The following is a 27,570-nucleotide window of genomic DNA, read 5'->3' as shown; positions in this document are numbered from 1 at the left end:
CCTCTTACAGGTTTATGAATATAAAAAGACCTAAATAAAACAACGCTAATGTAGCTTTCTTTTAAACTTCAGTTACATAGGGAAAACAGTATCACAGTCAGTTTTCTCACTCAGCAATTTGTCTACTGGGACAACTGCGAATATTACAGAAATAATGGCACATATTACACAATGAATTCCTCATGACAATGCTTTTTTGAAATGTAATATCATCTTGCAAAGTATTCAGATAATTACAGAGAAGACTTGCATATAAAATTCAGTAATATTTTCTTTATAATGACTGTCATGAATGACAATTTAATGGACTCTTCCAAAGCAATTCTATAGCATACAATTTAAACTGAAGATTTAAACAAAACGGAACGTTTTTTTTCTGTCTGTAAATTAATACCTAAAAATCTGTTCTAAAACTTGTGCATTTAAATAATTCTTTTGACTCGGGTTTTTCAAAATTCTCCAGAGCAAATTGTCAGTACAGATGACCAGGGGTCCCTATATTTATTAAACTGAATGACCTGACAGTAAAACTCAGTTAAGGCTCTTGGCATTGGTGAAACTTCCTCCCACTCAGACCTGCTACTGTGGTAGACTTGAACTTCATCTGTGATTTCTTCTGGAGCATAATCCCCACCTAATATATAAATTTTGTCTTCTGTCCCAACTGCCCCTGCATTAAATCCAGCACATTCAAAAGATCCTTCCCCTTTCCAAACACAGGTTTCTGGGCAAAAACTGTAGACCTTGTAGGTGGAGAGATCACATATGTACAAAGTACAGTTCACTGGAACAGCTTTGATTAGAGTTGCATGGAAAAACTGCCCGAATTCTGCTACAAGCTCAGACCACTGATCCGTCATAGCATTATACTTAAAGAAACAGTCCAGAGATGGATTAAAGGCATCAGTAATCTCTACTTCTGAGCCAAGGACGTAAATTATATTCTGACATGCACTTGCTTCTGGATAGTAGATACCTCTTGGTAATTGGCTTACAGATTTCCAGTCTTTGGAAAGAGGATTATAGGATTCCACATCCAAAAGACTTCGGGTTTCTTGAGCTCCTCTGGTCTTTCCACCTATTACAAACAGCTGATTTAAGGTTACAACAGATGTGTGCATTGTCCTCGGTTTTTTCATAGCTGACACTATGGAGAATTCATTGCTGACTGGACAGTAGCACCAGGTTTGGTCAGTGGCGTCATGAAATGGTTCAGCAATATGAAGCCTGACAGTCCTGTAACAATTCCCTTTGCATCCTCCAGTTATAAATATTTTTTCTCCATAGCTAGATAAACTTGACCCTGGAAGATCAATCATGTGTGTATGTGGTAGTTCTTTCCATTTATCTGTTTTGATGTTGTAGCAGAATGTATGTCTGTTTTCTCCATCTTCATCAGTTTTATGAACAAATATATATTTTTCCGTTGTTGAAGGACGTGCATCTGGAAACAGTCCACTATAGTTTTGCACACTTTTAACTGCATCATTGATTATTACTGAGCAATTAGAACTCTTAAGTAAGTGTTCTTCAGAATGTAGAAAGTCTTGCAAAGTCTTTTCAGGTAACTGGTGTAGTCTTACTTTTTTAATCAAATTAGGCAGATATTTCTGTCGCATTTCTAAGTTATGTTTGGTCCACTGAAGGACAGCTTTCAACACTGATTCTTCCTCAGGGACATTTAGTTCATCAGCCTCAAGACATTTTTGTAATATCTCAAAATTCATCTCCAAAAAATCACTTGATCGGAGAAGCAAGGAAAAGTGGTGCTGTACAAAATCTAGCGCATGATCAAATAAGCGGACAGAACCATAACTTTCTGATAGAGAAAGCAACTGTAAGCAATTCACAAGATCGATACTTTTTATTAGAAAGTCACTGCAAGCTTTGGAAAGGAGTGAAACTTGAAGAAATGATGACAGTTGGAAGAGCATTTCCACATTATCATTTGTTATCTCTGTTTTTCCTGTGTAAGCGTAATCAAGAAAAGCTTTCACTGCCTTGGGTGATAGATTACTAATAGTAACATTGCCATCATCTCGTTCTTTCATATTAACTTCAAACATGGCTCTGTGAATAAAATATAGAAGATATACACACAAATTAAACATCTAGCAAACAGCAGAGAACACCAATGTGAGAGGAAGGAGACAATCAGGGGTGTATAAGAAGGTGGGCAGGCTGTATAGATCTAAAATGCAGAGGTTCTCATAAGAAAGAACAATGCATTTGCTTCATATGGTCAAAGAAAAAAGGAGTGGTGATAGTACATATTCAAACTGATGGCTCATAAAAATGATAGCAGCACCTGGGTTTTGTATGGATTTTCATAGAAAGCGATGAAGTCTACAGCTCTCAATGTGAGAGAAAACATGAATGTTTTAGGGGCAGCATCAGTTTTAACTGCTTGAGAAAGAAAGGCTGATTTAAAAAATATATAATAAAAAAGCTCCATGATTTAGGTCACGCACTGTGGATGAATACAGAAAATTAAGTGAAAAAAGGCTTCCAAATTGCAGGCTGAGCAAATGGTAGGATGGACGATAGGTGCATTCCTCAATAATAAAAGTGGTTGAGCGGCGAAAGAGGAGAAAAACATGCAGAAATTTAATTCTTGCTTTAGAGTTGACAGATAGATGTATGGGTACAGGCAGATCCCAGAAAAAAATGAGGTTTTGACAGAGGATTGCATGACACAATGAAACTCATGCAGAAAGTAGATTGTGACTGAATACAAAGACAAATCGTGGAACAAACATTATTGATCAGTAGATTTGTGCAAATTTTATTACAACTTTGACTACTTTATTAATAAATATGTAATAAGATTTAACTGTTTCACACAATCAAACATAGCGAGATAAAATAATTAAGGTTTTCCAAGCTGGTAAGTGCTGGCAACAGAATAGTGCTGCAACGTCACTTGCCCAACCCTCCCAGAGCCTAAGCATCAGGCTGTGATAGCAACGGCTTCTGAATTTGACAAAAGATGATACTGGAGAAAAATTTAGATAAATCATCAAATACTAAGGATATAATCTGGATTATTAATATATCATAGATAGTTCCTATTTAAAAAAGTATTATATCACAGTTCAGTTATACAATTAATATCTGTATAGTATGTGATTTTTAAAATGCCATACTTTTATGAAGCCAAAGAGAAAAAAAATAATCCCTGTGTACAGCATACTCTTTGGGAAGCGAACATCAGGTAAAGCAGGAACTTGTCTGACCTCCTGAACAAGAACATGAAATTACAGTAGGACAGTTATGTCCCAAAGACCTTTTTTACATACTAAATGACGATCCTCAGAATCCTTTCTCAGTAAGCCAAGAGCTATGATACCAATCTCTAAATTACAGAATAAAATAGCAACTGAACAATACTAGAAGGAGAGCAATGTAGGCAAAGGCTTTGATTCTGAAAGCTAGCAAGTAGGGAGCAAAATGTTGCTGAATCTTGGGTTTACACAATGAAACCAAAGCTACAAACGGTCCAAAGGCCAAGGAAGACAAAAGGCATTTAATTTTAAAATGTATCTAGTGGACCTAGGTACATTTTATTCCCTGAAGGTAATAAATGGGCCTTGCATTCCAGGACAATTTATGAATTTGATGACTGCTGTTATCAACTGTTACATGCAGGGAGAGGTCTCTCCTGGCAAATTTTATCCTGAAGAGCCTGTAGGTAGTGAAAAGGCCACATATATATGTTACCATGTGCTTAACTTCAGTTCTAAAAATTACCACTGGAAGCTATTTCATCCTAATATTCCTTTCTACCAGAGCATCTCTGTGCTGCCAAGCAGTAAACACTTGAAATGCAAGTAGTTCTGTGTGTCAGAGAAAAAACAATCTGCCGCTAAAGTGGAGAAATTGCTTATTTCACTTGCATTTCTTCTTTTTTTCAGTAGTCCTAAGAACATGTCTAGCCTATCTCCTGTGTCATATATGGCAGACTCACACAGACCATAGGCTGCTCCAGGCTATTTGAAAATAACACTTGCCACCTATGTGTGGCAACTGAATCAAGCTCATTAACTCATTTCCAGGAGGCTATTTTTCATTGTTAGAGCATTGTTTTAGTAAAGAGTGTATTTGGAAACAGACTTTCAGTGTGGAATTGCAAGTATGAGCGTTACTAATAAAAAGGTTAGCAAGGTTCTTCATAAATTAATATCCTGTATGTGAATGATCTGTTTCTCCCTTAAGAAAGCATAGCTTTAAGCACCAGAAGGAAGTTCACAGATCATTTCACGCTGGAAGGCTGAAATCTGTACTTTAGAAAAAAATATAAGATATCTGTTTAAATACCTCTGAAGACAAACTCTACTATGCTGACCACTCATCTTAGGCAAACAAAATCCAGCCCCATTCCAAAACCATGTACACTTTATCCACAATTGCTCAGTGCAAGATGTATTTGTTATGTTTCACAATATTAATGTGCCAAAGTACGTAGACTGTCCCATACAAAGTCAACCAATATACCCTTGCAGACGTTCAAGTACAGATACAGGCAACAGATGAGTCTTAAAATTTACAGAACTTGTGTCAATTCTACCTAACAGCAGAACCATGCACTTACGGTTTGACACTTGTATTTCAGAGTAGAGACTGCTGTCTGAATCTCAAATTTATAGAGTCCTCATATCACTTTGAAAATACAAACAGATGTTTTTGTTTTGGTTCTTTTTTTTTGATATCCTAATGTGATGTTTGAATGCTTTGCTCAAAACTCTGCAGACAAGTAAGTTGTGATGATTCATTTTTTAATTTTTGTAATTATATTCCTTCCCTCCCTCCCAGAGAACTTTCAGTCCATTTCCTGCAAACTCATGCCAAAATTAGGTTTACCTGAAAAAATCACTGCACGCTGCCAGTACACAACGATGACAAGGAATTACTTCATCTTTCACAAGAATTTTAAAGTCAAAAAATATATTTTGTTCTCTGAACTTCTGTAGTACTTTTAGAATTTGTTGTCCGTGACCTTCAGCCACTAAGGAATTGATTTTATTTTCAGGAACAGAAATTCCATTGCAAATAGGTCTGCTAATGTAATCCCGTTGATTGGCCATGGTTTCTTCAATGTATTCCTGAAACAGAAATGAAAAAATAATTACTTGATTCTGTAGTCTTACTATTAAAAAAAAAATAAAATCAACAAAAAAATTCCCAGCATTGAATTTGGTTTGGAAGTCCTATGTGCAGTTATAAATTTGTGTTATAAATTACCTTTACAATGAATTTAATTTGATACTACTACTTCTACTTTGCAAAATATATACACATAGCATACTTTGAAAAGTAAGATATCTGACATGTATCAAAGAACAACTCTATAAATAGTACCCACCTGTAGGAATTTTTTCAATAAAGTCCAAAGGAAGCACACCAAAGAGTGTGTTAAAATGTTAATGGTCATTTAAGAGAAAGACTAGTCCTAGGTTTACCCTCAAAAAAACCCAAATTCTTACAATTTGATGGAAAATGAAGATGGAAAAGGAAAGCTTTGTTACATAGTTTTAGATTCCAAAAGGCTCATCTGTATGCTACAAACCCCCAAACTCAAAGCGGACCAATGGTCTTTCTACAGCTTACAGTGGAAGGGAGATACAGGCTACTAGACTGCTTGCTAAGTGAATTCCCGTTATGCACTCTGGACGAAAACAACAGAATACAAACAAACACCAAGAGCCAACCCTAATCACAGGATTGCTGGGGCTCACCAAATGGGGTCATTTAGAGGTGGGCTGGTGACAGTTCAACTTTGAGTGTGTAGTCAATTGATACTAATTTTATCTTGTATCTCTAGTCTTGCTATGAAGCTGTATGTTTGCTCACAGCTTATGCTGCACACTGTGAGCTTCCTTTACAGTGGCATACATTAACTCACTTCAGAATGGGCTTAAATTTAAGACAGTGCAATCTCCCTTTCAGCAGCCAAGTTTTTCTGGTGAAAATCCCTACACTGTGCATTGTTTGTATGGTAAATTTGCCTTCTCTATTTTTTACATTAAAAATACTTTACTCCACTTTGACAACTTAAAGAAACTTTAAATGTAAGTATATTTTATTTATACCTATTATAAAAGCTATTTATACTGCTACAGCTGCATAAACTGCCCTTACGTCAAATTTGAGACAAGCTTGCCTATTTTAAATCTTAAGGAAACATTCCAAGGTTTTTCTATTTCAGGACTCTGCTTCCACAATTCCAATTAAAATTAGCAACAGATAATGGCCCACCTGAATTGACAAAGATGGGGATAAAAAATTCCAAGCCAAACCCGGAAACCAGAAAAATATTCGGTTTGGTTTCTAATTTCATGAAAAGGCTTATCTGATAAAATGATACATTCAGAGCAAACTAAGCCAGTTTGCAGTCTTCTTCATGGGAGGTACTTCCATAGCAGACTGATCTATACTTTATCTAGTCAGGTAGCTCCAGCCACAAATAGACCTCCATGTCTGCTGGAATAGAAGACATCCATTGATCTTGCTGCCAGCACTGGCCCCCTTGGAGCAGGCATCTTCTCCTTCCCATGGCCAATCTCACGTATTCACTCTTTCCATTCTAAGCCTGAGGAACTAGGAAAATACAGAAGAACAATACCACCATTTATTCTGATAATGTATTGCCTCATAAACCCAAATTTCCATAAATCATAAAGCTTTTTTGTATGTCAGAATTCTCTAGAATACTCTTTTCTTATGAACTTAAAAGCCTGTTCCTCAAAACATTGAATCTCAAAAGCGGAGTTGTTTCAGTTAAAATTAGTTTCCCACATTTGAATGAAACTTTAAAAAAAAAGTGAGTGAATTTCAAGGTTTGTTTGGCATCACGTAAAGTAACACTTCTTCTAAAGGAAATGTAAAACTTTTCACAAAATTTTGGAATTGATAATAGATAATAGATGTGTTTCTCCTTTTACACGCAATTTCTATAGCAAGCTCCAACCTACTACTTGCTTTCTGTAGGTAAAATTACCAACTGAGTAATATTCATCTTTGTATAATGAACACAGAAACATCTAAGGTCATCAAGTCCATCTCTGCTAAGGCAAAGACATATAATCACTTTCATAAAAGCAATCTATATTTCAGAAAGTTTTCTTTTACCACCACTATTTCTACAGAAAGACTATCACAGTACATTGGTGTCAAGACTGCAAACCTTCTTTTAATTACACAATTTATTAATGCTTACATATATTTGTCCTTCTGTCAAAATTGTCATTTGACTTAATTTTCCTTTGTATATTTATTCACTCACAATTATCAAGAGTGTTGATATCCTCTCTCAGCTTCTACTAGAACAAACAATTGTCAAACTTTCCACGGTCCATTTTAAGACAGAATTTTTGTTTTCGTTATTATTTCTTGCAGTTTTCTCTTCATCCACTCATATTTCTTTCAGTGATATCAGATCTGTTGTACAGCATTATGGTTAAGATCTCATCAGTGTCTCGCTTCTCCAATTTGCAGGTTATGCAGTGCATTCTATCCTAATCTGTAATAGCATTGTCTCATTATTTTTTTATTAAAAGCAAATTTCACCAGTATACCACTAATGTTTTTGTCCATCATTAAGATACTAATGAATACTGTGTTATGTATTAGCCTAATTCACCATTCCCTCTGCTCCATTAAAAAAAAAATATTAAAAAATTCAATTCTCACCTCCCTTGTAGCCAATTCCTGCTTTATTTGATAATTTTGGTACTAATTTACCACTTTACTGAATCTGTTGATGATTTTAGAGCCCTCCAAAATATCTTAACAATTCAGCTAAAACTTGGTATGTTAAACAAGGCCAACTAGTATTTATAATTATTTCATGCATTCTTCTACAAAGAGAAAGAATATTGAATTAATCAATAGTTATCTTTATAAATATTTGATCAAGTTGCTGACAAAAGGGTAGAAAACAGGGGGTGCAGACATATGTTGCATAGGTCTGGAGTTCAGGAAAGCTGGGAAATGAGCCTCCTTATATTTGCTCCGTTTACTCCCACGGGATTCTAATTACAAAGTCTGTCTTCACGTCAATTACCGAGAACCAAACTCCAATAGATGGCTCATTAGAGTTGGGATCTCCTACTTTTGTTTCTCAACATATGGTTGTGTGCCATACAGGTTCTTATCATGGCAAGCAAAGGCTATATACTCGAGCCCTCTTCCATCACCTGACCCACCGGGCACTTGTCACACAACCAGCCTTCCACCATCTCCTGTAACATGACACATCAGACCTTGAGTACTGGCGTATGTGACTGGGTATCGCCTGCAGTGAGATCAAATCTGTTCTCTAATGTGACCAAATTCAAGCTACCCTACCACTTGACAAAACTTCTGGCATACTGAATGTTTACACATCTTATACTGACAAATGCCTACTTAGCTATTAGCCTGGTTATCTAAAAAACAAACAAACACAAACAAAAACCTCCAAACCCAGACTCCCTTAAAGTTAATACATTTGCCCTGTTTTTCTGCTGGAAAGTCACATAAAACAAGTGGCCCATTGGCCATTACAGTGAACTTTGATACAGACTTCAAAGTTATTAAGGTCAACCCCACATAACACGTGCCTGGGGAAGTAAATGTACCTCTCAAAGCTATCTGTGCAGATCTCCAGTTGAAGGACAAGGCATTTGCACACCTGATAGTTAAGTGGCAAGAAACAGCCAGCCAATGTATGGCCACAGAGCAGCTAGCAGTCGAACAGAAGCAGGTTGGGGACGGTAACGTAATTTTGGTCAGTACAGTGGATGAACTGAGGGACCATCTGGGAGCTCTGAGGGTAAAAGCATTCTTATGGTCTGTCACAATGCCCACCAATAAAAACCCAGACCTCAAAATTCCACTGGTCACAAGACCCCTCTATTTTAACACTGTCCTTTTCCCAAGACAATAAGGGATGGAGCAGCCTAGAATATAATGAGCTCGTTGACCCAGATGCCCTGTAATCACACCGAGAGGTCTGATAAGCCCATAGTCAAAACATGAGATACACACGTTCCTAGTAGTAGTATCTGATCTATTGGCAAAAAGCTACAAGAAAATGTTTAACTGACCCTAACACTTGTATACCAAGCAAACAGCTGCCGAAAACACTCACTGAATTTCTAGAGGTATCCTTTGACTTCACCAATGCCCACATTCCCTTTCCAAAGATAGTTACAAGACATAACATAGTTATAAACATTTTCTCTTAGTTGGCACCATCAACAATCCTTTTTAGATGTACTTATAATTCTGTATGTGGAAGAAGATGAAATGTGTAATTTATTTGTTTGTTCTTATGCTTGGCAAAGTCCAGCTGTCCTTTTGAGTATCAATTTCATACCCTAGATATTTGCTGAATCCTAGATATTACACAGGCTGTAAACACAGCATACTGTTAAACTTAGACAGGAGTCCAAAAACCACCAGGACATCCATTTTCAGAATATCTCAACAGATATACACTAAAATCTTAGCTACTGCAATATGCCTTCTAGAAATGGCACAGATGAATTTTTGTTTGTGCAGGGTCTACTGTAGTGCTCATCACAGCATCAATCAGAACATACTCATATAAAGTACACATATCCAGAAACACCTTTGCTGGAAGTCAAAAAAGCCTTAGATGCTGCAACTGACATAAAATGCTTAGAGAAGTTTAAATATGCTCATGAAGTTGAGAATGGTATAAGATGTCTGATTAATTCTAAGTAAATAACAGAGGAAAAATTATTAAACAAGGGAGAGCAAGGGCCTATGTAATAAGAATGGAGCATGAACACCCAGATGAGGACACAAGATACAAATTGACACTGGAGAGGACTTACACCAAACTGTTTCGATGCCTTTATAATAGTAAGATAAAAAAAATATATACAAATATATGCAACTTTGTAATAGCCATGGGGTTCTTGTTTTGTGAAAGTATTGAGCATACATAAGTATCGTGTATAGGTAAGACAGCACTTTGTCAGAAAAAGCACATTAGGGCTATGTCTGCCTGACAATAACCATGACCAAACCTTTGCAATGGGACTGAAGCCCGTGACTGTTCCCAGCACAACGGACACCAATCTTATGTGAAGCATGTACACATTCATGCATGTATACAGGACAAATAACATTCTGTGTGTAGATGTTCTCTCCTCTACCAACGCAGCTGGCAAAAATAGCCTGAATGCAACCTTTATTTGGTACTTTACAAACAACTGTAAAACAATCTATCTGCTTTACCTCAAAGCACAATATAGCTGTGCTACAGCACTTGCTGTACAGCACTCTCTCACCAATAAAAAAATATAAATATTAATTCTTAATAGTTCTTAGCAGATAGCTTATGAGAAATAAATTTTTCTTCAAGAGAACATTACTTTTGTCACTTAGCTTTCTCCCACCTTGGATAGTATGTCTTACTAGATAGCAGGATTTTAAAAAAGCGAAATCTTAAATCCTGGTATTTTAAAGCATACTTTATATACCAAGAAAGAAAGAATTAAGACCAATGAAGATAAAGAATTCGTATACATATCTCTAGAGAAGTTTTAGAATTTTTTTCATGCAAAATTTAACTGTACAGTTAATGTAAGTTTTGAAAAGTCAAGGTCAGCATTTTAAAATCTAATATTAAAAATAAGTATTATTAAGTCTACCATATACCCATCAAGATGATTTGCTATTTTCACTTCTTATCTATTCAAAGGGGGAAAATCGGTAATTTGTTAACAATTTTTAAAGATACCACTACAGATCTAATTTAACAGCACCTAATTTAATATTCAGCGAGATGAATATGAGTGGAACAGGTACCTAAAGGATTTGGTGACACTTCTAATTGCTGACTAAGAAGACAAGAGTAGATTGAAATGTAATTAAATTATAAATATGAAGTACAAAGTTCTATACTTTTATACTGTATTGTTGTTTTTACTGTCATTGACTATCTAAGATTGAAAACAGACAGTAACAGAATTCCAGGTTCCTGTCTGGAAATGTCAATGCAACTGAGTCTCACAGCTTTTTCATAAATAACAGAACTTCAAAGAAAATTAATATTCAATCATTTTTAGACAATCAAAAAAGATGCATGTGACATTCTGAGACATTTAATCCACAGAAGTGGCATTTATCAATAATACATGTTGAAACAGTATTCTAAGAAGGAAAGGTGACACAGAGACTTTAAAGCTTTGGGTTCTTTAGAAGTGATTGAAAAAAAAGGCACAGAAAAAAAAACCAGCATGGTACCAGTAGGAAGCAGTGAAATAGCACTGATTCCTGGAGGCATTCCAAAAGCGGAAGATTCCCTCTCTGCAAGCAGTGATCTTTTCCTCTCACAAACACATGAATCCATTAAGATAAAGAAAATAATCACTTAGAAGAACTCAAACTGATTGAATTTTATCCTAAAGCTAAACTTCTCAAATTCATCAAGTTCCTTTGGAAATTATTTTCTTAGTTAAAAAAGTTCAAGAACTGTAATTTTCGTTTTCAGAAAAAAATTGAAAGAAAATGCCATGCTGTTCTTCTAGTTCTGGAAAAAATAACAACTGCACATTCTGGAAGAGGAAATTACTGCTTTTACTGGGTTCTGTAGTCTGTAATTTCTGTATGTGAGGAAAATACGTTTGGTTTTTTTTAAATATACATGCAATATTGAGCATACATACAGACTAATTCAGCATATTATTCAGTGCATCTTGAACCTCAGTTTGCACTTACACATGATGCTTATTTTTTTTAAAAAAATCAATAAATCTGGTAATGAAAAAAACTGCTACATGTTTACATCTCTCTAAGTGGAAAGCATGGACAAATCAAACCTATTAATCAAACCCGAGGGTTTTTTTGGAACTAGGTAAGACCACATTCCATTAGTATTATCACATATTGGTAACTAAATGTAGATATGGCCACAATTTCCTTTTCAAAGTGTGCAGAATACAGTGCTTGAAACGTAAACCTCAGCTACAATTTGGTATTGGTGAATAGCATTTTCCTGTTGGGTTTTTTTTGAACTGTGCTAAATCCTCCTCTGCTGTCAGTTAACTTTGTCTCTGTCTTTGGTTAATACATAAGGGAGTATGTATGACATCCCTTGCTTGTCTAAGTCATGAAGAAAAATGGGAATTGTATTTACAAATAAGTGAATTACACTACTGACTCCTTGCTGAAACATTTTTTTCCCAAACGTTACTTCTGTGTTTAAAATATTTTGCAAAGACCAATCTATACTCAGTTAAAACTGAGACGTATTTGGGGCAGAAAGACAGCAGTTGTTCTGGCCGGAGTAGAAACAGCACCTTTTCACATTAACAGGGAGCTGGGAATGCTAAACATTGAAAAAAGAAAGAATCTAAGAAATCATAGAATCATAGAATCATAGAATCAGTGAGGTTGGAAGGGACCTTAAATACCTGCAACAATGTAATTTTCAGTATTTTTCATCATTTGTACACGGCCAATATCGAATGGTTAAAGCATAAATATTTCTAAAGGCAAGCAACAGAAAGGAGGGTTGTAATTTTGCAAACAGACCCTAAAGTTTTAACCATGGGCCAACTTCAAAACTAAAGGGTAAACAAAATTATTACCTTCTGACATTTTTACAGATGGCCTGCAACTGAGGGCACGCGGGAATCCAGTTCTGACCACCACTACAGTTCTTAGCAGAACAAAGGGCACAGGCTATAGAAGGCTTTTGTTTGGACGCGTTCTTTAGCAGCCACAATCAAACTGGGGCGATGCTGTACTTTGCACCTGGTGTGTGAACAACTGACTCCTCCTTTCCAGTCCCCACAGAGCAGCGAGCCCGGGGAGGGCACCGAGGCCACCCCGCCTGCTGCAGCTCCCGGCCTCTCTCGGCTCTGCCAGGGGCCGGGACGGTCCTTCGGGGGCACGCCTGTACCGACCGCAACGACGGGGCCAGAGCCACCGGGGGAAACCATCTGCCGTTAACGGATAAGCGGTGCCACCAGGAGCTCCCAACGGCCACCACGCCCAACGGGATAAACGCGGCTCTGTCTCGCACGAAGCCGGAGGCAGCCGGAAGTTACAAGGAAATTACGTTCTTTTTGCCAGGGCCGGGGTTATCACCCATCCCCGACCTCGTCAGGGCACTGTCGCCCCGGTCCTCGCCGGTGCCGGTGCCGGTCCCGGCCCGCCCCTCCAGCGCCGGCCTCAGGCACGGCGGCTGCCGCCATCGCCTCCGCCCCTCGCCCCGCCCGCCGGAGGGAGGGAAGCGGCGCCTGCACCGCTACTGCGCATGCCCAGATCTCCCGCGCATGCGCCTTCCGGCGGCTGCCTTCATTCTAAGGGAGGACTAATTCCGGCAGGACAGGCGGGATGGTGCAAAGGGTTCTCTCTCCTCTCGCAGCGCGACCGCGGGGCCCAGCCACCGGATGTGGCGGTCTCCAGCGCTGCCGCCTCTCGACAACCGGCGAAGAGCTATTCCCCCCCTTCGCGCTCCCTCCGAGCAGCGCGCACCCACCTGCAGCCAACACCAGCAGCTCGCCGACCAGTCTGGCCCACCCTCCGCAGCAGCAGCGCCAGCAGATTGGCTGCTTCCGGTGTCATTCTCCCGCTTCTTGCGCTCGCAATGGCTCCCCCGGCCGTCAATCCACATGAAAGCCCGCCCATCCTTCCCGAGCGGGTTCCTGTCTGGGCTCGCTGACGACACCGCGGGTGTAGCTCAGCCGCAGGCGCCGCCTTTCTCCTGATAGGTCGGTACCTGGCGCATTCCCCTGTCACTCACAGGGCGCTCTGATACAGGATTGGCCACCGTGCCTCGACAGTGGGTCCCTCTTTCCTACCGGCCGGCCAGGGAGGCGTTGAGGCAGAGGGCCCCACCGCCGGTCGCTTGTCGTGGCGGGGGCCATGGGGAGCGTACGTTGGGCCTTCCCCTGCGCTGCCTGGCGCCCCTGCCGTCAGGAGTGGCTGCTGGCGGCGCGGTTGGTGCAGCCCGAGGAGAAGGACCGCATCGGCCAGTTTGTTTTTGCCCGCGATGCCAAAGCCGCCTTGGTACATGCTGGCGGGGGAGGAGGGCGGGGGGGTGGAAGGGGGCGCGGCAGAGGGGCGGCTTCCCCTCCCTCAGGGCCGCCTGAGCCGGAGCTCTCCGTCTCGTCTCGTCCCTCCCGGCTGCTGCGGGAGAGTGCCGTGTCGCCGGCGGGGCCCTCAGAGCCTTCTACGCTGAGGACCGGCCCTTTCCCGCCGGGACGCGATTGTCTCTCTGCAGATTCAGTATTGCCCAAATTTCTGACTTCTCGTTGGAAAATAACGCCCTGCAAGGGCGTTTCAGGGAAGAAATGGCATTGCGAAGTGTTAGTTGCCAGCTCTGCTTACACCTTCACGTAGGAGGAAAAAGGGACGCTTGCAGCCTTCTATTAGTTGCTCTGAGAGACTTCACAAGTTTAACGTCCGCAATGTCAAGTCAGGAGACAGAATCGACACACTCGAGAAGGCTATATGTGAAGACTGTAGTGTAATCTGTAAGAGAATAAAGCTGTTTTACGTAATTTAGCTTTTACATCTCACACAATGATGTGGTAGTAATGGAGACTTCTGCTAATTAGTCTGTAGGAAGTTGCTCATCATTTTTAGCTGTTCATTATTTCATTTAGTGCCTAAGTAACTGAATGAATGTACTGGAAGGAAAGCTGTTTAATCAGTTTTACTGTTCGCTGTGGTATAAAAAGTATTAATCTATGAAACAAAGTATCCTAAGTAAGTAAATAAGGTAGATAAGGAACTATTTTATGTGATTCTTCTAGGCTGGGACTGTTTTTTGTTAGGTCTTGTGTTTTCTTTGTGCTAACAGCGATCATAAATGTATTATATACTTGGGTCTGGTGGACACTCTTGCTTAAATTTACTTGACAAAGGCTTTTATAAAAGGGAGCAATCTAAATGATTTGGCTAAAATACACACTTTCTATTGGCAATAGTAAACCACATTTTTTTTTTTTAGGCAGGTAGTTTTCTAGCAACCACAGATACTTTGCACATAGCGTAATAGTTCTGTATGAATCACTTCCATTTTATTTCATAGGCTGGTCGCCTGCTGATACGGAAATTAATTGCAGAAAAGTTGTGCATACCTTGGAATGAAATAAACTTGCAAAGGACATCAAAAGGAAAACCTTTCCTGGCAAATAATGTATTCAATATCTGTTCAAATTACAACTTCAATGTCTCTCATCAAGGAGATTATGCAGTTCTTGCAGCTGAGCCTGAGCTTCAAGTTGGCATTGATATCATGAAGACTAATTTACCAGGTAATACATTATGGTGACCAAAGGAGATGCTGTAGTGTTTTAAGTGCTGAACATTTCAATGTTTTCTGAAGAACCAATCTGTTTCCTGGAAATTTAGTGTAATTAGAAGAGAGTGTATGAATTTATTGTGCATTTGCTTTTTTTTTTTTTTTATTGTTAAACGTGCTCCTCATTGTATTTTTAGGGTTTTCTAGTAGGCCAGATATGGATGCATTTCCAATTTAGAAAAGCAGAACCCTGGAAACATAAGGTTTTGAATCCTGTTAAGGTATTGGCAGGACCAGCATCTGCAGATATTTTGATTATGGGTTTGCTGTCTGTTAGGTAGAAGCAGGGACAGCTTTCCAAGTAGGGACAGTGGGATCTGTCCCCAGGAGAACTTTATAGCCTGTGACTGTGAGTGTTACTCCCTTGTCCCATAAGGATGGATGTTGTGTGTGTCAGCACCAGGCCTAATAGTGTAGCAAACTGGCATCAAAGATTTGCTATGAGTGTGCAGAAATACTCAGTGAGAAGGGGTCATAGGGGAATATTTGAGTTGCCCCTGGTAAAAAAAACAGACTTCACAAACTTTAGTTGTTGGCCTATTTATTTTTATTAAATGTTGTGCTAACCTGACTGTTGATGAACTTCAGGACCCAAATTATAAATTAGAATTGTAGAAAAGTATATTTTTAAATATAGTTTTACAAAGATCATTCAGTTCACAAATGTTCATTGATGCATGACTGAGTTAAAGGAGAAACATACTGGCATTTGTGATTTACTGGAATTTTAGTTTTTGAGAATCCTTCTCAAATGTTTAACTGGGTATGACAGTAATAGCTGTGTTCCTAGAAAATCTCTTCAGAATCTCCAATTTGCCCAGCATTTTATGCTCTGAAATACTTGGTGTAGTAAGGTAAAGCTTCAAATATACCCTGACTGGATAACTTTCTCTCTAATTGCTTTGCACCTTTTTAATGATTATTACAAGTGTGCATTTTTGGGTTGGCATATTTATCTTAGAGGCACAGAAACTTTACTGCGATCCAAAGTGAAGTTCTTCTGTGTGACTCACTTCTGTCAACTGTAGACCCTTACTCTAAAGATGATGGTCAGCATGTGGTGCTTTCACTGTAGTAGAAAGGCTCTGTAACTGTGCTAGAGCAGATGTCCACACTATATTAGGCAATCCTGCTTTAGCAGGGGAGTTGGACTAGATGATCTCTAGAGGTCCCTTCCAACTCTGATGATTCTGTGATTCTGTGATATATCCTTTGGAGGACCCCACACCAGCGCAGTTCGGTGTTTTGTGACAGGAACTGTGGCCTGTGGATAAAGCTGCACTGGAACAGGTACACCCCTGAAGGGATTGAAGTAATGCAGCAATCAAATACCCGATCAAGTTCGAGGCTGGTGCTTTTATCATAGCTCTCCCAGGTAAAACAACACAAAGTGATGTCCCATCTGTGTCCCCTCCCAATGTCTTGCACACCCCCAGCCTATTTGCTGGGGAAGCAGAGTGACCATGAAGGTCTCAATGCTGTGCAAACACTGCAGCAGTAGATAAAATACTGGTGTGACATCAACACTGGTTTAGGCATACATCTAAAACACAGTGCTGTACAGGCTGCTATGAAAAAAATTAACACTCAGACCCAGTACCCTTGGAAATGCTTTGGCTGGGCTTGCCACAGGCCTTACCACCAGACTCCCTAATTACTCATTTTAAAAAGCTTTCCCGTTTCAGCAGGTAAATAGTGAAAACCAAAACATTCAAACATCCTTCTTTGTATTTTAAGCTTTTCTTGGGAAATGAAAAATTGAAAGTCATTTATACATGCCATATATGGAGGCAGGGGTATCCTCAGCTGGGATTTTATGCAGTTGAAAACAGCTGGCATTTTAAAGACACATTGGTGATATCCAGCTGACAAATCTTTTGAAATGTGTTAAGCTTTCCTTCTGAAATTATGAAATAATTGTGAAGAATGGAGGTTTAACTCTATATTTAGGTTTAGAAACCTGTATTTATATTACTTCTCCATTTTGGAATATAATGCATTCAGCTTTGTACGGGAATATATTCTTAGTTCTTTTCCAGTTAATAGAAAGAATATCTTCGAACTTCAATCTTACCTGGCTTTATTTAAAAAAAAAAAAAAAAAAACAACCAAACAAAACCCCCTGAAAAACAAACCAAAACAATTAATCTCTATTGCTTCCTTTCTCTTGTATTTTTTACTTATTTATTCACTATTCCTTTCTTATTTCCCTCGTGTTAAATTGCAGATATAGTGGATAACTCAATGTCCGTTGATCAGTTTCTCATTTTGCAGGCGGTGTCAGAACAAATCTGGGTTCTTTGACCTGTGTCTGAGTATATTCTTTATTCAGTGTCCCTAGTCACTGTTGTCATAAAGAGGTGTGGAATCAAAGTTAGGCTGTCAGTATATATTGTTGCTTACTCTTAGTTATATCAAATTTAGCAGGCTAAATTTAGGAAAAAATTATCTTGAGTTCATCCTATCAATGATGTTTTGGTTCCTATTCTGCTTCTGTTGCATAGCGTTGTGATTGCTTGTGCTAGGGTTTCCAAATAACAACGTGAAGCTGTAATTTAAAGCAGGATTTGGTAACAGGGAAAGAGTTTAATCTCTGCAGAAATGTAGGAAAAGCAGTGAAACCAAACTGAATTTTTAGTTAAGTGCAAACAGGGTTTAGATACAACATTCAGTTCTTAACAAGTTCTGTAGCAAGAGAGGCTCCTGCAAACATGTCCTCGGATTGCTGATGCCAGCAGTCATGACCTCTTACCATAAAGCAAATGTTGCCACATCCCCCTGGGTAGCTGCGCTCAGCAGCTGTGTGGATTTAATTTGTGAGTATGAGCTGGTGAGACTGAGTAACGCTGGGAGATCTGGTATGACAGGCTTCAGTGGTTTTACCCATAGAGGGAAAAATGGTGGTTATTCTGGAGATGCTCGTGATTCCAAAGACTAAATGATGGAATGAAATTGGTGTTTTTGTAGTACACTGATACTGAAAAACTGTATATCCAGATGACCAGTCTGAATCAAGCTAGTGACAGATGCAGCCTGCTAGAATTCTTGAACATGGGTTCTTTATCCATGGCTACTTTATCCACCTCTCCCTCTTTCGTCAGAGATCTAGGTATATATTGACAGAAAAGGGGGCTAGTAGGGCCTTACTGTGTCCACAGTCTGAATTCATGGTGGCAGGATTCACAGTGTATACGGAGGAGTACAAAATCATTACAAAATTTCTGGCTTTCCTTTCCAATATCTGAAGTTCCGCAGTTAGCATAGTCTCTCCTAAAGTCATTTAGCTGTCAACAACTTGTGTACATCTTTTCTATGTTTTGATCAGGAGAGAAAGGAACTACAATGCATTATGCATAAGAAATAACTGCTGTGTGTCAGTACGTGGTTGTGCAATTGTTTTCCACATTATGTAACTTTATGTAAATATTTGTGAATTAAATAAAAAAAATACTAGGTTCCAAATTTTAAAGAGTTTTTTTTTATGGCCCCACATTTTTCTTTTTGCAGTTATAATTTGTATTTTTGGAAAAGAAATATGATAGTAGTGAAAACTTAGTAATTGTACATGGGAAAATGAGCCAGCAAATAAGCAATGCTAAGGATGGAATTTTAAATTATAGCCTCTGTAATATGAACTAAAACTGGCAGGTTTTTTACCTAATTTTTTTGTGAGAAAGATTTTTGTTTTAGGGGAATTACTTGAAACTGTTTTTACTGCTGTGCTACGAACTTTGACTTTGCCAGTATTGTTTTATCTGATAGTTCCACTAAGTGGTGCTCTTGCTCTGCAGTTGCTAAGTACGTTATATTTCTGAGAGTGAATCCGCTATAAATCTTTCTCTGGAATAGCTACAAGAACAAAGAGTTCCCTATGTACAAATTACATTACAGTAGGTTTGAGTTTTGGTTGGTTTTTATTTTGTTTTGTTGTTGTTTTTTTTTTTTTTTCAAATGCTTGTTTAAATACAAAATACTTCATCTTGTGATGTTATCCAACAGAATCTTGTTTGAGGTCAGTGAACAAAATATGCAGTGCAAATGTATGAGTATAATGCAGCTGAAAATTTTTAGAAATATGCTATGAAATTGTGTGCTAGCATGTAACAAGGAGACGTGGTGCACATAAACATTTTATGTTGCTTATAAATCTGTGCTATATATTTTTGTTTTACTTATGAGCAATAAGAAGGCACCTCTTTCCATATTACTTTTGCTGCATTATTACAATCTGAAAAATGAAACAACTGCAAGACATAGCCTTCTTCAAAGGTGAAAGCAGGCCACACAAGAAGCAATTTTTAGCAGTGCAAATAGAGACAGTTCTACAAAAGTTCTACAGGTATGCAGTAGTTTATCACCTTTTTTTCCTCTATTCAGATATTGAACTAAATAAAGTAGTGATGGTACAAAAGGAAAATGTGCTCTTTAGGTATTGTGTGGTTTTGCCTTTTGGTTATCCAGGAGGTTATTGTTGTAGATTTAAATCAGGCTTTTAACTTACTTATTTTTGAAGAATTACTGAGATCAGGTTCTCTTTAGATCAGGTTAAGATGAACTCTCGAATCATTTGGGAAAATGCACGCTGTACTGTAAATTGTTAATGGAAGTGATTGTGGACATTATTTGGCAAAAGAGGTAATGCATATGGAATTATTTTAACCCTTTCACAAAAGAAATGAGAAGGATTCTCACAGTACTACTAACTCCTGTGGGAAAACCCAGCTTGTGATAATGTATTTGATTTTTAGCTTATGGACAAGAAATTTTGCAACAAGTGTCAACTTGTTTTAAGTGGTGTGTGGAATGTTGACTTACCAGTCACTTAAACTCTGTAAAGGAGAACATTTTCAGAGACTTAGGAAATAATTATGGCTTAATAGAGATTGCTTTGAGCTTTTGAAAAAAAAGTTTAGATCTTAGGTTCAAGAGCTTTCCTGCTGTGCAAATGAATTTCTTTTCAGTAATGCAATTTTTTAGCTTAGATGGAGTTACAAAGGTAAATAAATTAACAGTTCTTTCCTGATCTTTCGTAATCAGCCTTCAATCTTTCTTGCCTATTGCATTACAGATACTTTGATCTGGACATCTCCAATCTCAATGTAATTCCAGAATTAAATATAATACAAGAGATGACAGAGATCTTCAAATCGGAGATATGTCACACATGAGTCAGAGTATCTAAGTCCCACACAAAGAAGTGAAGTACCATACTTTAGTCTAGCTAGTGGAGGAAAGCTCACTCTCTGGCCAGCTGTAAACCTCGTGCTGTTTCTTTTGGTAGTCATAAACTAAATTAAGAGTTAGGCACACCTACACCATAGGTAACATATTTGGCATGTCTTTTATCTAGCAGCCATGTTGAAGTTTTCGAACTTGTAATGCTTTTTTAATTGCTGCTTTTCAGGGTTTCTTGACCCAGAGAGAAATGCAAAACCAGATTGTTCTTTGGAGTGCTTTTGTCTTTATGGTTCGTTAACTTTACCTTAAGCAAATTTTAATTGGTTTTAGTTTTATTGTTGTATTTCAGTAAATCTCATAGCAGCAATCAGCATCTAATTAATCTTTTACTGCAAGAGATAACTCCCAAATTATTAGCTAATGGTACAGCTATAGATATGTGGAGGCACTATTTGGGATGAAGAAATTAACGAAGGTTTCAGGTTAAATGTTACTTCTAATTGACTAAGGTAGTAAATATTTATAAATATGAAAACACATAATTTTTAGATGTTGAAATGAAGCTAAAAAGAGCTAATATCCTTGTTGAACTAACAAATCACAGTGGTCATATGCCCTTACACTGACTAAACAGGGAGGAATTTGTTCTATTTGAAAATGAGAAGAAAAAAACATCTTAAACATACTCTTAAAGAATACATATTTTATAGCAATTTCATTATTGTGCTTTATTTAATCACATTTTTAACACTGTTTTAACCTGGAATCACATCACATTTGTAAAAACATGTGCATGTTCTGGTAATTGATTAAGCACCAATGCTTGATAAAAGGAAAATTTGATATTGTGATTTGAGGGGAAATTGTTTCTTTCTAAAAAGCCTATCTTAATCGTTTATTATTGTTTTATAATAGGAAAACATAAACCCATTTGGATTAAAATAGAAACTACAAAATGCAGAACAGTAAAAATGAACTTGTGGAGAAGGCATATGTTTAAAATGAGGGATAAATTTACAATTAAGAAAGCAAAAAACTTAAAAGAAGGAGCTTTTAGCAAAAATGAGAGGTGGGCCAAAGAGAAACTATAAGAATGCTTGTTTGGTTTTGTTGATCCCCTTCCTTGATTAGTTTTCTGGGAAATTAAATTATACATTCAAAATAAGGGGCTAAAGAGAATTGAATTTTTTTTTGTTGTTTAGAAACTAAAATTACATCTCAGCTTACACTAATGACAGTTAGCTTTGGCTTTCCAAATTAAGGAATTCTAGCAGAAAGATGTGACAGGAGGGCCAAGGTTAAGTAATTATTATGTAGGAATTAAGAATTCGCTTTTTGTTAGCAAAAAATTCCTCACTGCCCATTTCCAATAGCTTCCAGCTCTACAGATACATTCTCTACATTCTCTACAGATACATACTCTACATTCTTCCAAGAGCTGGAAGAAAGAAGCTGTCCTTATTCTGTGTTGTCAAAAGCTTATTTGGATGTAGTCTGTGCAAGAATTACAGTTTGGACCTCTTACTAGTTTCAAGGTTGGGAGGCAGTGTTTTAGAGACAGATTTGCAGATTTTTAGACTGAAGAAATGGTAGAAACATATCTTAAATATTTAACATCTCCCCTCAGAAATTGTAAAAAAAATAGTTTCAAGCTGGATTCCCCTGACACATTTCCTTTCTAAGAGAAATTTTGATTTCTAACAAGGAAAATATTTTTATATTTTCTTACTGAAAGTTACAGGTTGCCACTGTCATGTCAGATTTTTGGGAAAGTCTAGGACCAGGATACTTTTGCTACTTCTGTAATATTTGTCTACTATTTTCTTGCCTTATATCAAGTTGATGCTCTAAGTTCTATGCAGTCATGCCTGTGCTAACATGCTGAGTTGTATTTTGATGGAAAATCCAATTAAAAAATTATTTGCCCTGGATAGTTCATCAGAATTGTTGGGTTTTGTATTAATATGCATATCTTTTTCCTAGCAAAACCTAATTTAATAAAAACATAGCAAACACTTGGAGATAGTATCTACAAGAGTAGATATGACTGATACAGGTAAATGGACCATTGAAGTTCATCAGTTTTTCAGTTGTGGGCCATGCTCTGCTTTTGCCACATTGCAATACATTTATCTTCCTCTTGCATCTTTTCTTGTATAGCCTGTTGGCTGGATAAAAGGTAGCTCCTGCAGTGGCTGATCTGGAACCATGCAAAAGTTAATTTGTGTGTTGATAGGAGGGAAGGATTCAGGGGGACAACATGCTGAATGAGTAGCTGACTGCTGTCTCTTCTCTGTGGGAAGACCAAATAAAACATGCTGGGTTTTAGCTGTCAAATGCGCCAAACAGTCTTTCAGCTGCTGGCAGCCAAACAAATGGCTTTACAAGGTTGGGTTTTTTTTAAAGCATGTTCTTACATGGTTACTTTCAGTGTTACATAGGAGAGATTGATTCCCAAATTTACAACACTTAATACTTCTGTCATCTTGTGGGGTTTTTTCACTTCATTTTGAAGGAGGAAAGAGGGAAGGATGGTGTATACACAGAAGTGGGGATGTTTTAAGTGTGAAAATTATAAGAGACATTTTTACTGCATCTGGCTGTGAGATTTTTGTTCCGGGACAGGCTTCCGTGCAGTGTCCTGACTTCTGCCATCACAAGGAACTCTGTTATCCAGTGGCTTCATTGTTCATTCAGTTCATACTGGACTCATATTGTTCAGTTGGATATCATGATGTGGAAGTACCTAGTCCTAGAGTGTGTGTGTCTCAATACTGAGGACCAGTTCCACACCAAACACCAAATATAGAACAGAGATCTCTCATTGGACTCCTTCAGAGAAACCATCTCAGTCTGAACGAGCTTGTGCTTTCTAAGGTCACAGAGCTTCCTACGAGGGCAAAAAATTGCATTAGTCAAATCAAGGAGGTGTTAGGAAGTGTGAATCGTGTAGTCAAATTCACATGGAAGATGAAGATGACTTGGGTACAGAGAATGGGCTTTTTTTGCCATTCTTGTCAACGTAACATTTGTATACCAAGTGCCAAACAGATCCCAATGCACCCCCAGGTTCTGCAGTGGTTCTAGTTTCTTAGAGATGGAAGTACTCCCCCTATACTTACATTTTCACTAAAATACCTACCCTTTTGGGTTACTATTATCTTAATACTTTTATGGTTCGGTAGCAACCATTAACGATACCATGTGGATAATGTTGTTTTGCAGTATATCTGATTCAGTGTGAGTATAGAACTGGGTGTCATCCCTCTTGTTGTGGAATTTCTGTCTATGCATCTCACAACACCACCATTTATACATACATACATATGCATGCACATATATACACACATGCATACCAGTATATATTTGTATATACATACATATATATGTTTTTTTTATATACATAGAATCATAGAATAGTTTGGGTTGGAAGGAACTGTTAAAAGTAATCTAGTCCAACCCCCTGCAATAAGCAGGGACATCTTCAACTAGATCAGGTTACTCAGAGCCCTGTCCAACCTGACCTGGAATGTTTCCAGGGATGGATCATCTACCATCTTTCTGGGCAATGTGTTCCAATGTTTCACCACCCCCATTGTAAAAATTGTCTTTGTTATATCTAGTCTAAATATACGCTCTTTTAGTTTAAAACCGTTACCCCTTGTCCTACTACAACAGGCCCTGCTAAAAAATCTGTCCCCATCTTTCCTGTGGACCCCCTTTAAGTACTGAAAGACCACAATATGGTCTCCCCAGAGCCTACTCTTCTCCAGAAGAAAACATATATATGTACATGTGTGTATATATACATACATGTATATGAATATGTGAGTGTAGATATATATGTACACACACACATGTTGTATATTGTATAGTTTGAGTGTTAATCTGATTTCACTGGAGGTACAAAGTGACCCATTTTTGATACTGGGCGGTCATCCTCATAACTGGGTTTTTGCTTGTCTGGTTTCTGGAAATAGTAGATGGTATTAAGTGATAGATTTTCTTTAAAATATTTGTTTTTAAGCAAAGGATTAATTGTCAAAGGTGTCAGTCAATGTAATCTTTCTGCATGTGTAGAAAGGCCCTCTAGTACATTATTTCTTGAATGTAATAAAATGTTTCAGAGATCTGGTGGCTTGGTAGTAACACTGTAGTGTAAGGCTACAGATGGTCAGGCACATGTCTTCTATGTGGGTGCTGTTGCACTGTCAACATCTTGAGGTTTTTGTTGTATTTTTAAAGCGTAACAGAAGGTCTACCTCCATTATAATGTTATGTTCCTACATCTGTTACCCTTGAAGAGATCTGAGCATGTCTGACTTATTTTAACTTTTTTTTAAATCTGTAGTTGCATCCTCACAACTCGCAATCGTGATGACTTTATAAAGTCTATTTTTATGTTTATTTAGATTTTGGGGTTTTGTGTTTATTTTTAGCGTGATGCATCATAACCTCATGAATGTTGAAAGGAAGTAGAGTTCACAGAATCAAAGAATGGTCAGGGTTGGAAGGGACCTCTGGAGATCATCTAGTCCAACCCCCCTGCCAGAGCAGGGTCACCTACAGCAGGTTGCACAGGACAGCATCCAGGCGGGTTTTGAATGTCTCCAGAGTAGGAGACTCCACAACCTCTCTGGGCAGTCTGTTCCAGTGCTCTGCCACCCTCAAAGTAAAGAAGTTCCTCCTCATGTTAAGATGGAACTTCCTATGTTCAAGTTTGTGCCCATTACCTCTTGTCCTATCACTGGGCACCACTGAAAAAAGACTGTTCCCATCCCCCTTTAAGTATTTATAAGCATTAATAAGACCCCCCTTCATTCTACTTTTCTCTAGACTAAAAAGACCCAAGTCCCTCAGTCTTTCCTCATAAGAGAGATGTTCCAATCCCCTAATCATCTTTGTAGCTCTTTGCTGGACACTTTCTAGCTGTTCCCTGTCGTTGAACCAGGGAGCCCAGAACTGGACACAGTACTCCAGATGCAGCCTCACCAGGGCAGAGTAGAGGGGGAGGATGACCTCCCTCGACCTGCTGGCCACACTCTTCTTGATGTACCCCAGGAGAGCATTGGCCTTCTTGGCCACCAGGGCACATTGCTGGCTCATGGTCATCCTGTTGTCCACCAGGACTCCCAGGTCCCTTTCCAGAGAGGTGCTCTGCAGGAAGTCAGCCCCCAACCTGTACCGGTGCATGGGGTTATTCCTCCCCAGGTGCAGTACCCTACACTTGCCCTTGCTGAATTTCATAAGGTTTCTCTCTGCCCAACTCTCCAGGCTGTCTAATTCCTGCTGTTCTGACAAAATGGTATGATTGCTTTAACTGTTTGCTATGTTCTATAATGGAAAACTGATTAAAATGCCATTTTCATGTGGTAATTTACCTTTTTGCTGAAATACTGTGGCTACGTAAAACTCTTCAAGAGGTTGTATGACCACAGCTAGCAAAGAGCTTAAGCAAGTAAAAGTTATAACCATTGACACAGGCAAGTGAGGGTTTATTATTTTCTTACTACTCATTATCATTTTTGCTATTACTGTTTAGTTATAAGTAAGTAAATTTCCTTAAAAGGATTTGTGGTTCCTGAACCGTCTTAGTGATTAAGACCCTGTGTATTTTCAATACTTTTATTTTCTCTACTCAGAAGCAAGCTAAAGCCATGAGTTTGAACAAAATTTGAGACAATCTGGCATTTTTTGTATTTTCAGAACAAACGAAAAAATCATATATCTGTTGCAGACCATACAGTAGCTGTCTGTAAATTGATCAGGTGTGAGGTATTCAGTTAATAGCTTGTGACTTTTCTTCTTTTTTTTTTTTTTCTCCGAGCCATACCTGTGTCAAAATTGCTATTTCTCCAGTCCAGTTTTGTAGGTAGAGCTATCTAATCCATAATGATTCTTGACTTTCTTTTGTTTATCGTTGACTATCAGGGCAGCTTGCTTAAATATTCATCACTGCTGTTAGACCTGATCACAGTATTGTGATTGAAACCTTAGCAGTTTCTGTAATATCGCAAAGACTTAACGATACTAACTACAGAGAAAATATGAAACATTATCAAATTATGTCAGTCTTTGTATGACTTTTCCATTTTCACAATCTGGGAAATGTTGAGTAATTCAAAGGAGGCAACTTCAAATTTTCTGGCATGTTAAAGTTAATGCTGCTTCTCTGAGGTATGCCAAGATAAAATGTATCATTAGTAGTTAAATGATGAGAATGGATGTTTAACATACATATCACTGGGAGAGTTGCCGGATACTGGCAGGAAGTGGAGAGGTCACAGAATGCAAATACAATTTCCCATTCACATTAAAGCTGTGTGAGCTAATAGATTTAAAAAACATGCTTTGTTAATTTTCTGTTTTTTTCTGAGTTAGTCATATATCTAGCTAATTATTTGTCTTATGTTGTCAGTTTCTAAACATCTGTACAAGGATTAGTTGGCATTAATAAACAATTAGGACTTGGGCATCTGTTGCAGAAGAAATTCTGGAAGTTCTGTTCAAATACATGGAAAAACCTCTATACGGTGAGGGTGACAGAGCACTGGCACAGGCTGCCCAGGGAGGGTGTGGAGTCCCCTTCTCTGGAGATTTTCAAGACCCGCCTGGATGCAGTCCTGAGCAATGTGCTGTAGGCAATCCTGCTTTGGCAGGGGAGTTGGACTAGATGATCTCTAGAGGTGCCTTCCAACTCTGAAACTCTGTGATTCCATGAAATGTTTTCTCTGTCTCAGTTTACTTTGTTTTCCTTTAGAGATAGTAAAACATGATCAAATATCGTTTGTGTCCTACACCAAAAGGATTGTCAGCCCAACAGTGCATGACTTAAAACAACTTCATCCTGTTCGTTAGTTTGCAGGATTTATAGCTAGCCTGTGTTTCACATTATTAAGTAGATTAATCTGTTCATACTTCAGTTGCTCTTCTTGCTAGGTAGTACGTTTCGCATTGTCACTTTCCCCGTTTGCCATCTGAAAGTAAATTGGTATGTATTGATTAGGTATCAGTTCTTGATCACTGACCTGTTTCTTTCATGCAGCTCAAGGCAATCAGGA

The 27,570-nt window shown here is 38.3% G+C and overlaps 2 protein-coding genes across 2 annotated transcripts in view; one reads left to right on the top strand and one right to left on the bottom strand.

Moving 5' to 3' along the window:
- Window positions 1-449: 449 nt before the first annotated feature.
- Window positions 450-2,070, bottom strand: KBTBD3 (kelch repeat and BTB domain containing 3; the record flags this gene model as incomplete). Its single annotated transcript, XM_082487731.1, has 1 exon — window positions 450-2,070. The coding sequence occupies exon 1, from the start codon at window positions 2,064-2,066 to the stop codon at window positions 450-452; it is 1,617 nt and encodes a 538-aa protein (XP_082343857.1). The 5' UTR covers window positions 2,067-2,070.
- An 11,817-nt stretch (window positions 2,071-13,887) lies between these two features.
- Window positions 13,888-27,570, top strand: part of AASDHPPT (aminoadipate-semialdehyde dehydrogenase-phosphopantetheinyl transferase) — a gene marked incomplete at both ends in the record, with an annotated part of 32,051 nt that continues 18,368 nt past the window's right edge. The window contains 2 exons of the mRNA XM_082484609.1: window positions 13,888-14,031; window positions 15,059-15,284. Of these exons, the coding sequence (XP_082340735.1) occupies window positions 13,888-14,031; window positions 15,059-15,284 (370 nt within the window). The remainder of the gene's footprint in view (window positions 14,032-15,058; window positions 15,285-27,570) is intronic.

Source organism: Vanellus vanellus, assembly GCF_965231255.1.
Source record: "Vanellus vanellus genome assembly, chromosome: 1".
NCBI lineage: Eukaryota > Metazoa > Chordata > Aves > Charadriiformes > Charadriidae > Vanellus > Vanellus vanellus.
Note: the sequence above shows the minus strand (reverse complement) of the source record. Positions and strands in the feature narration are given on the sequence as shown.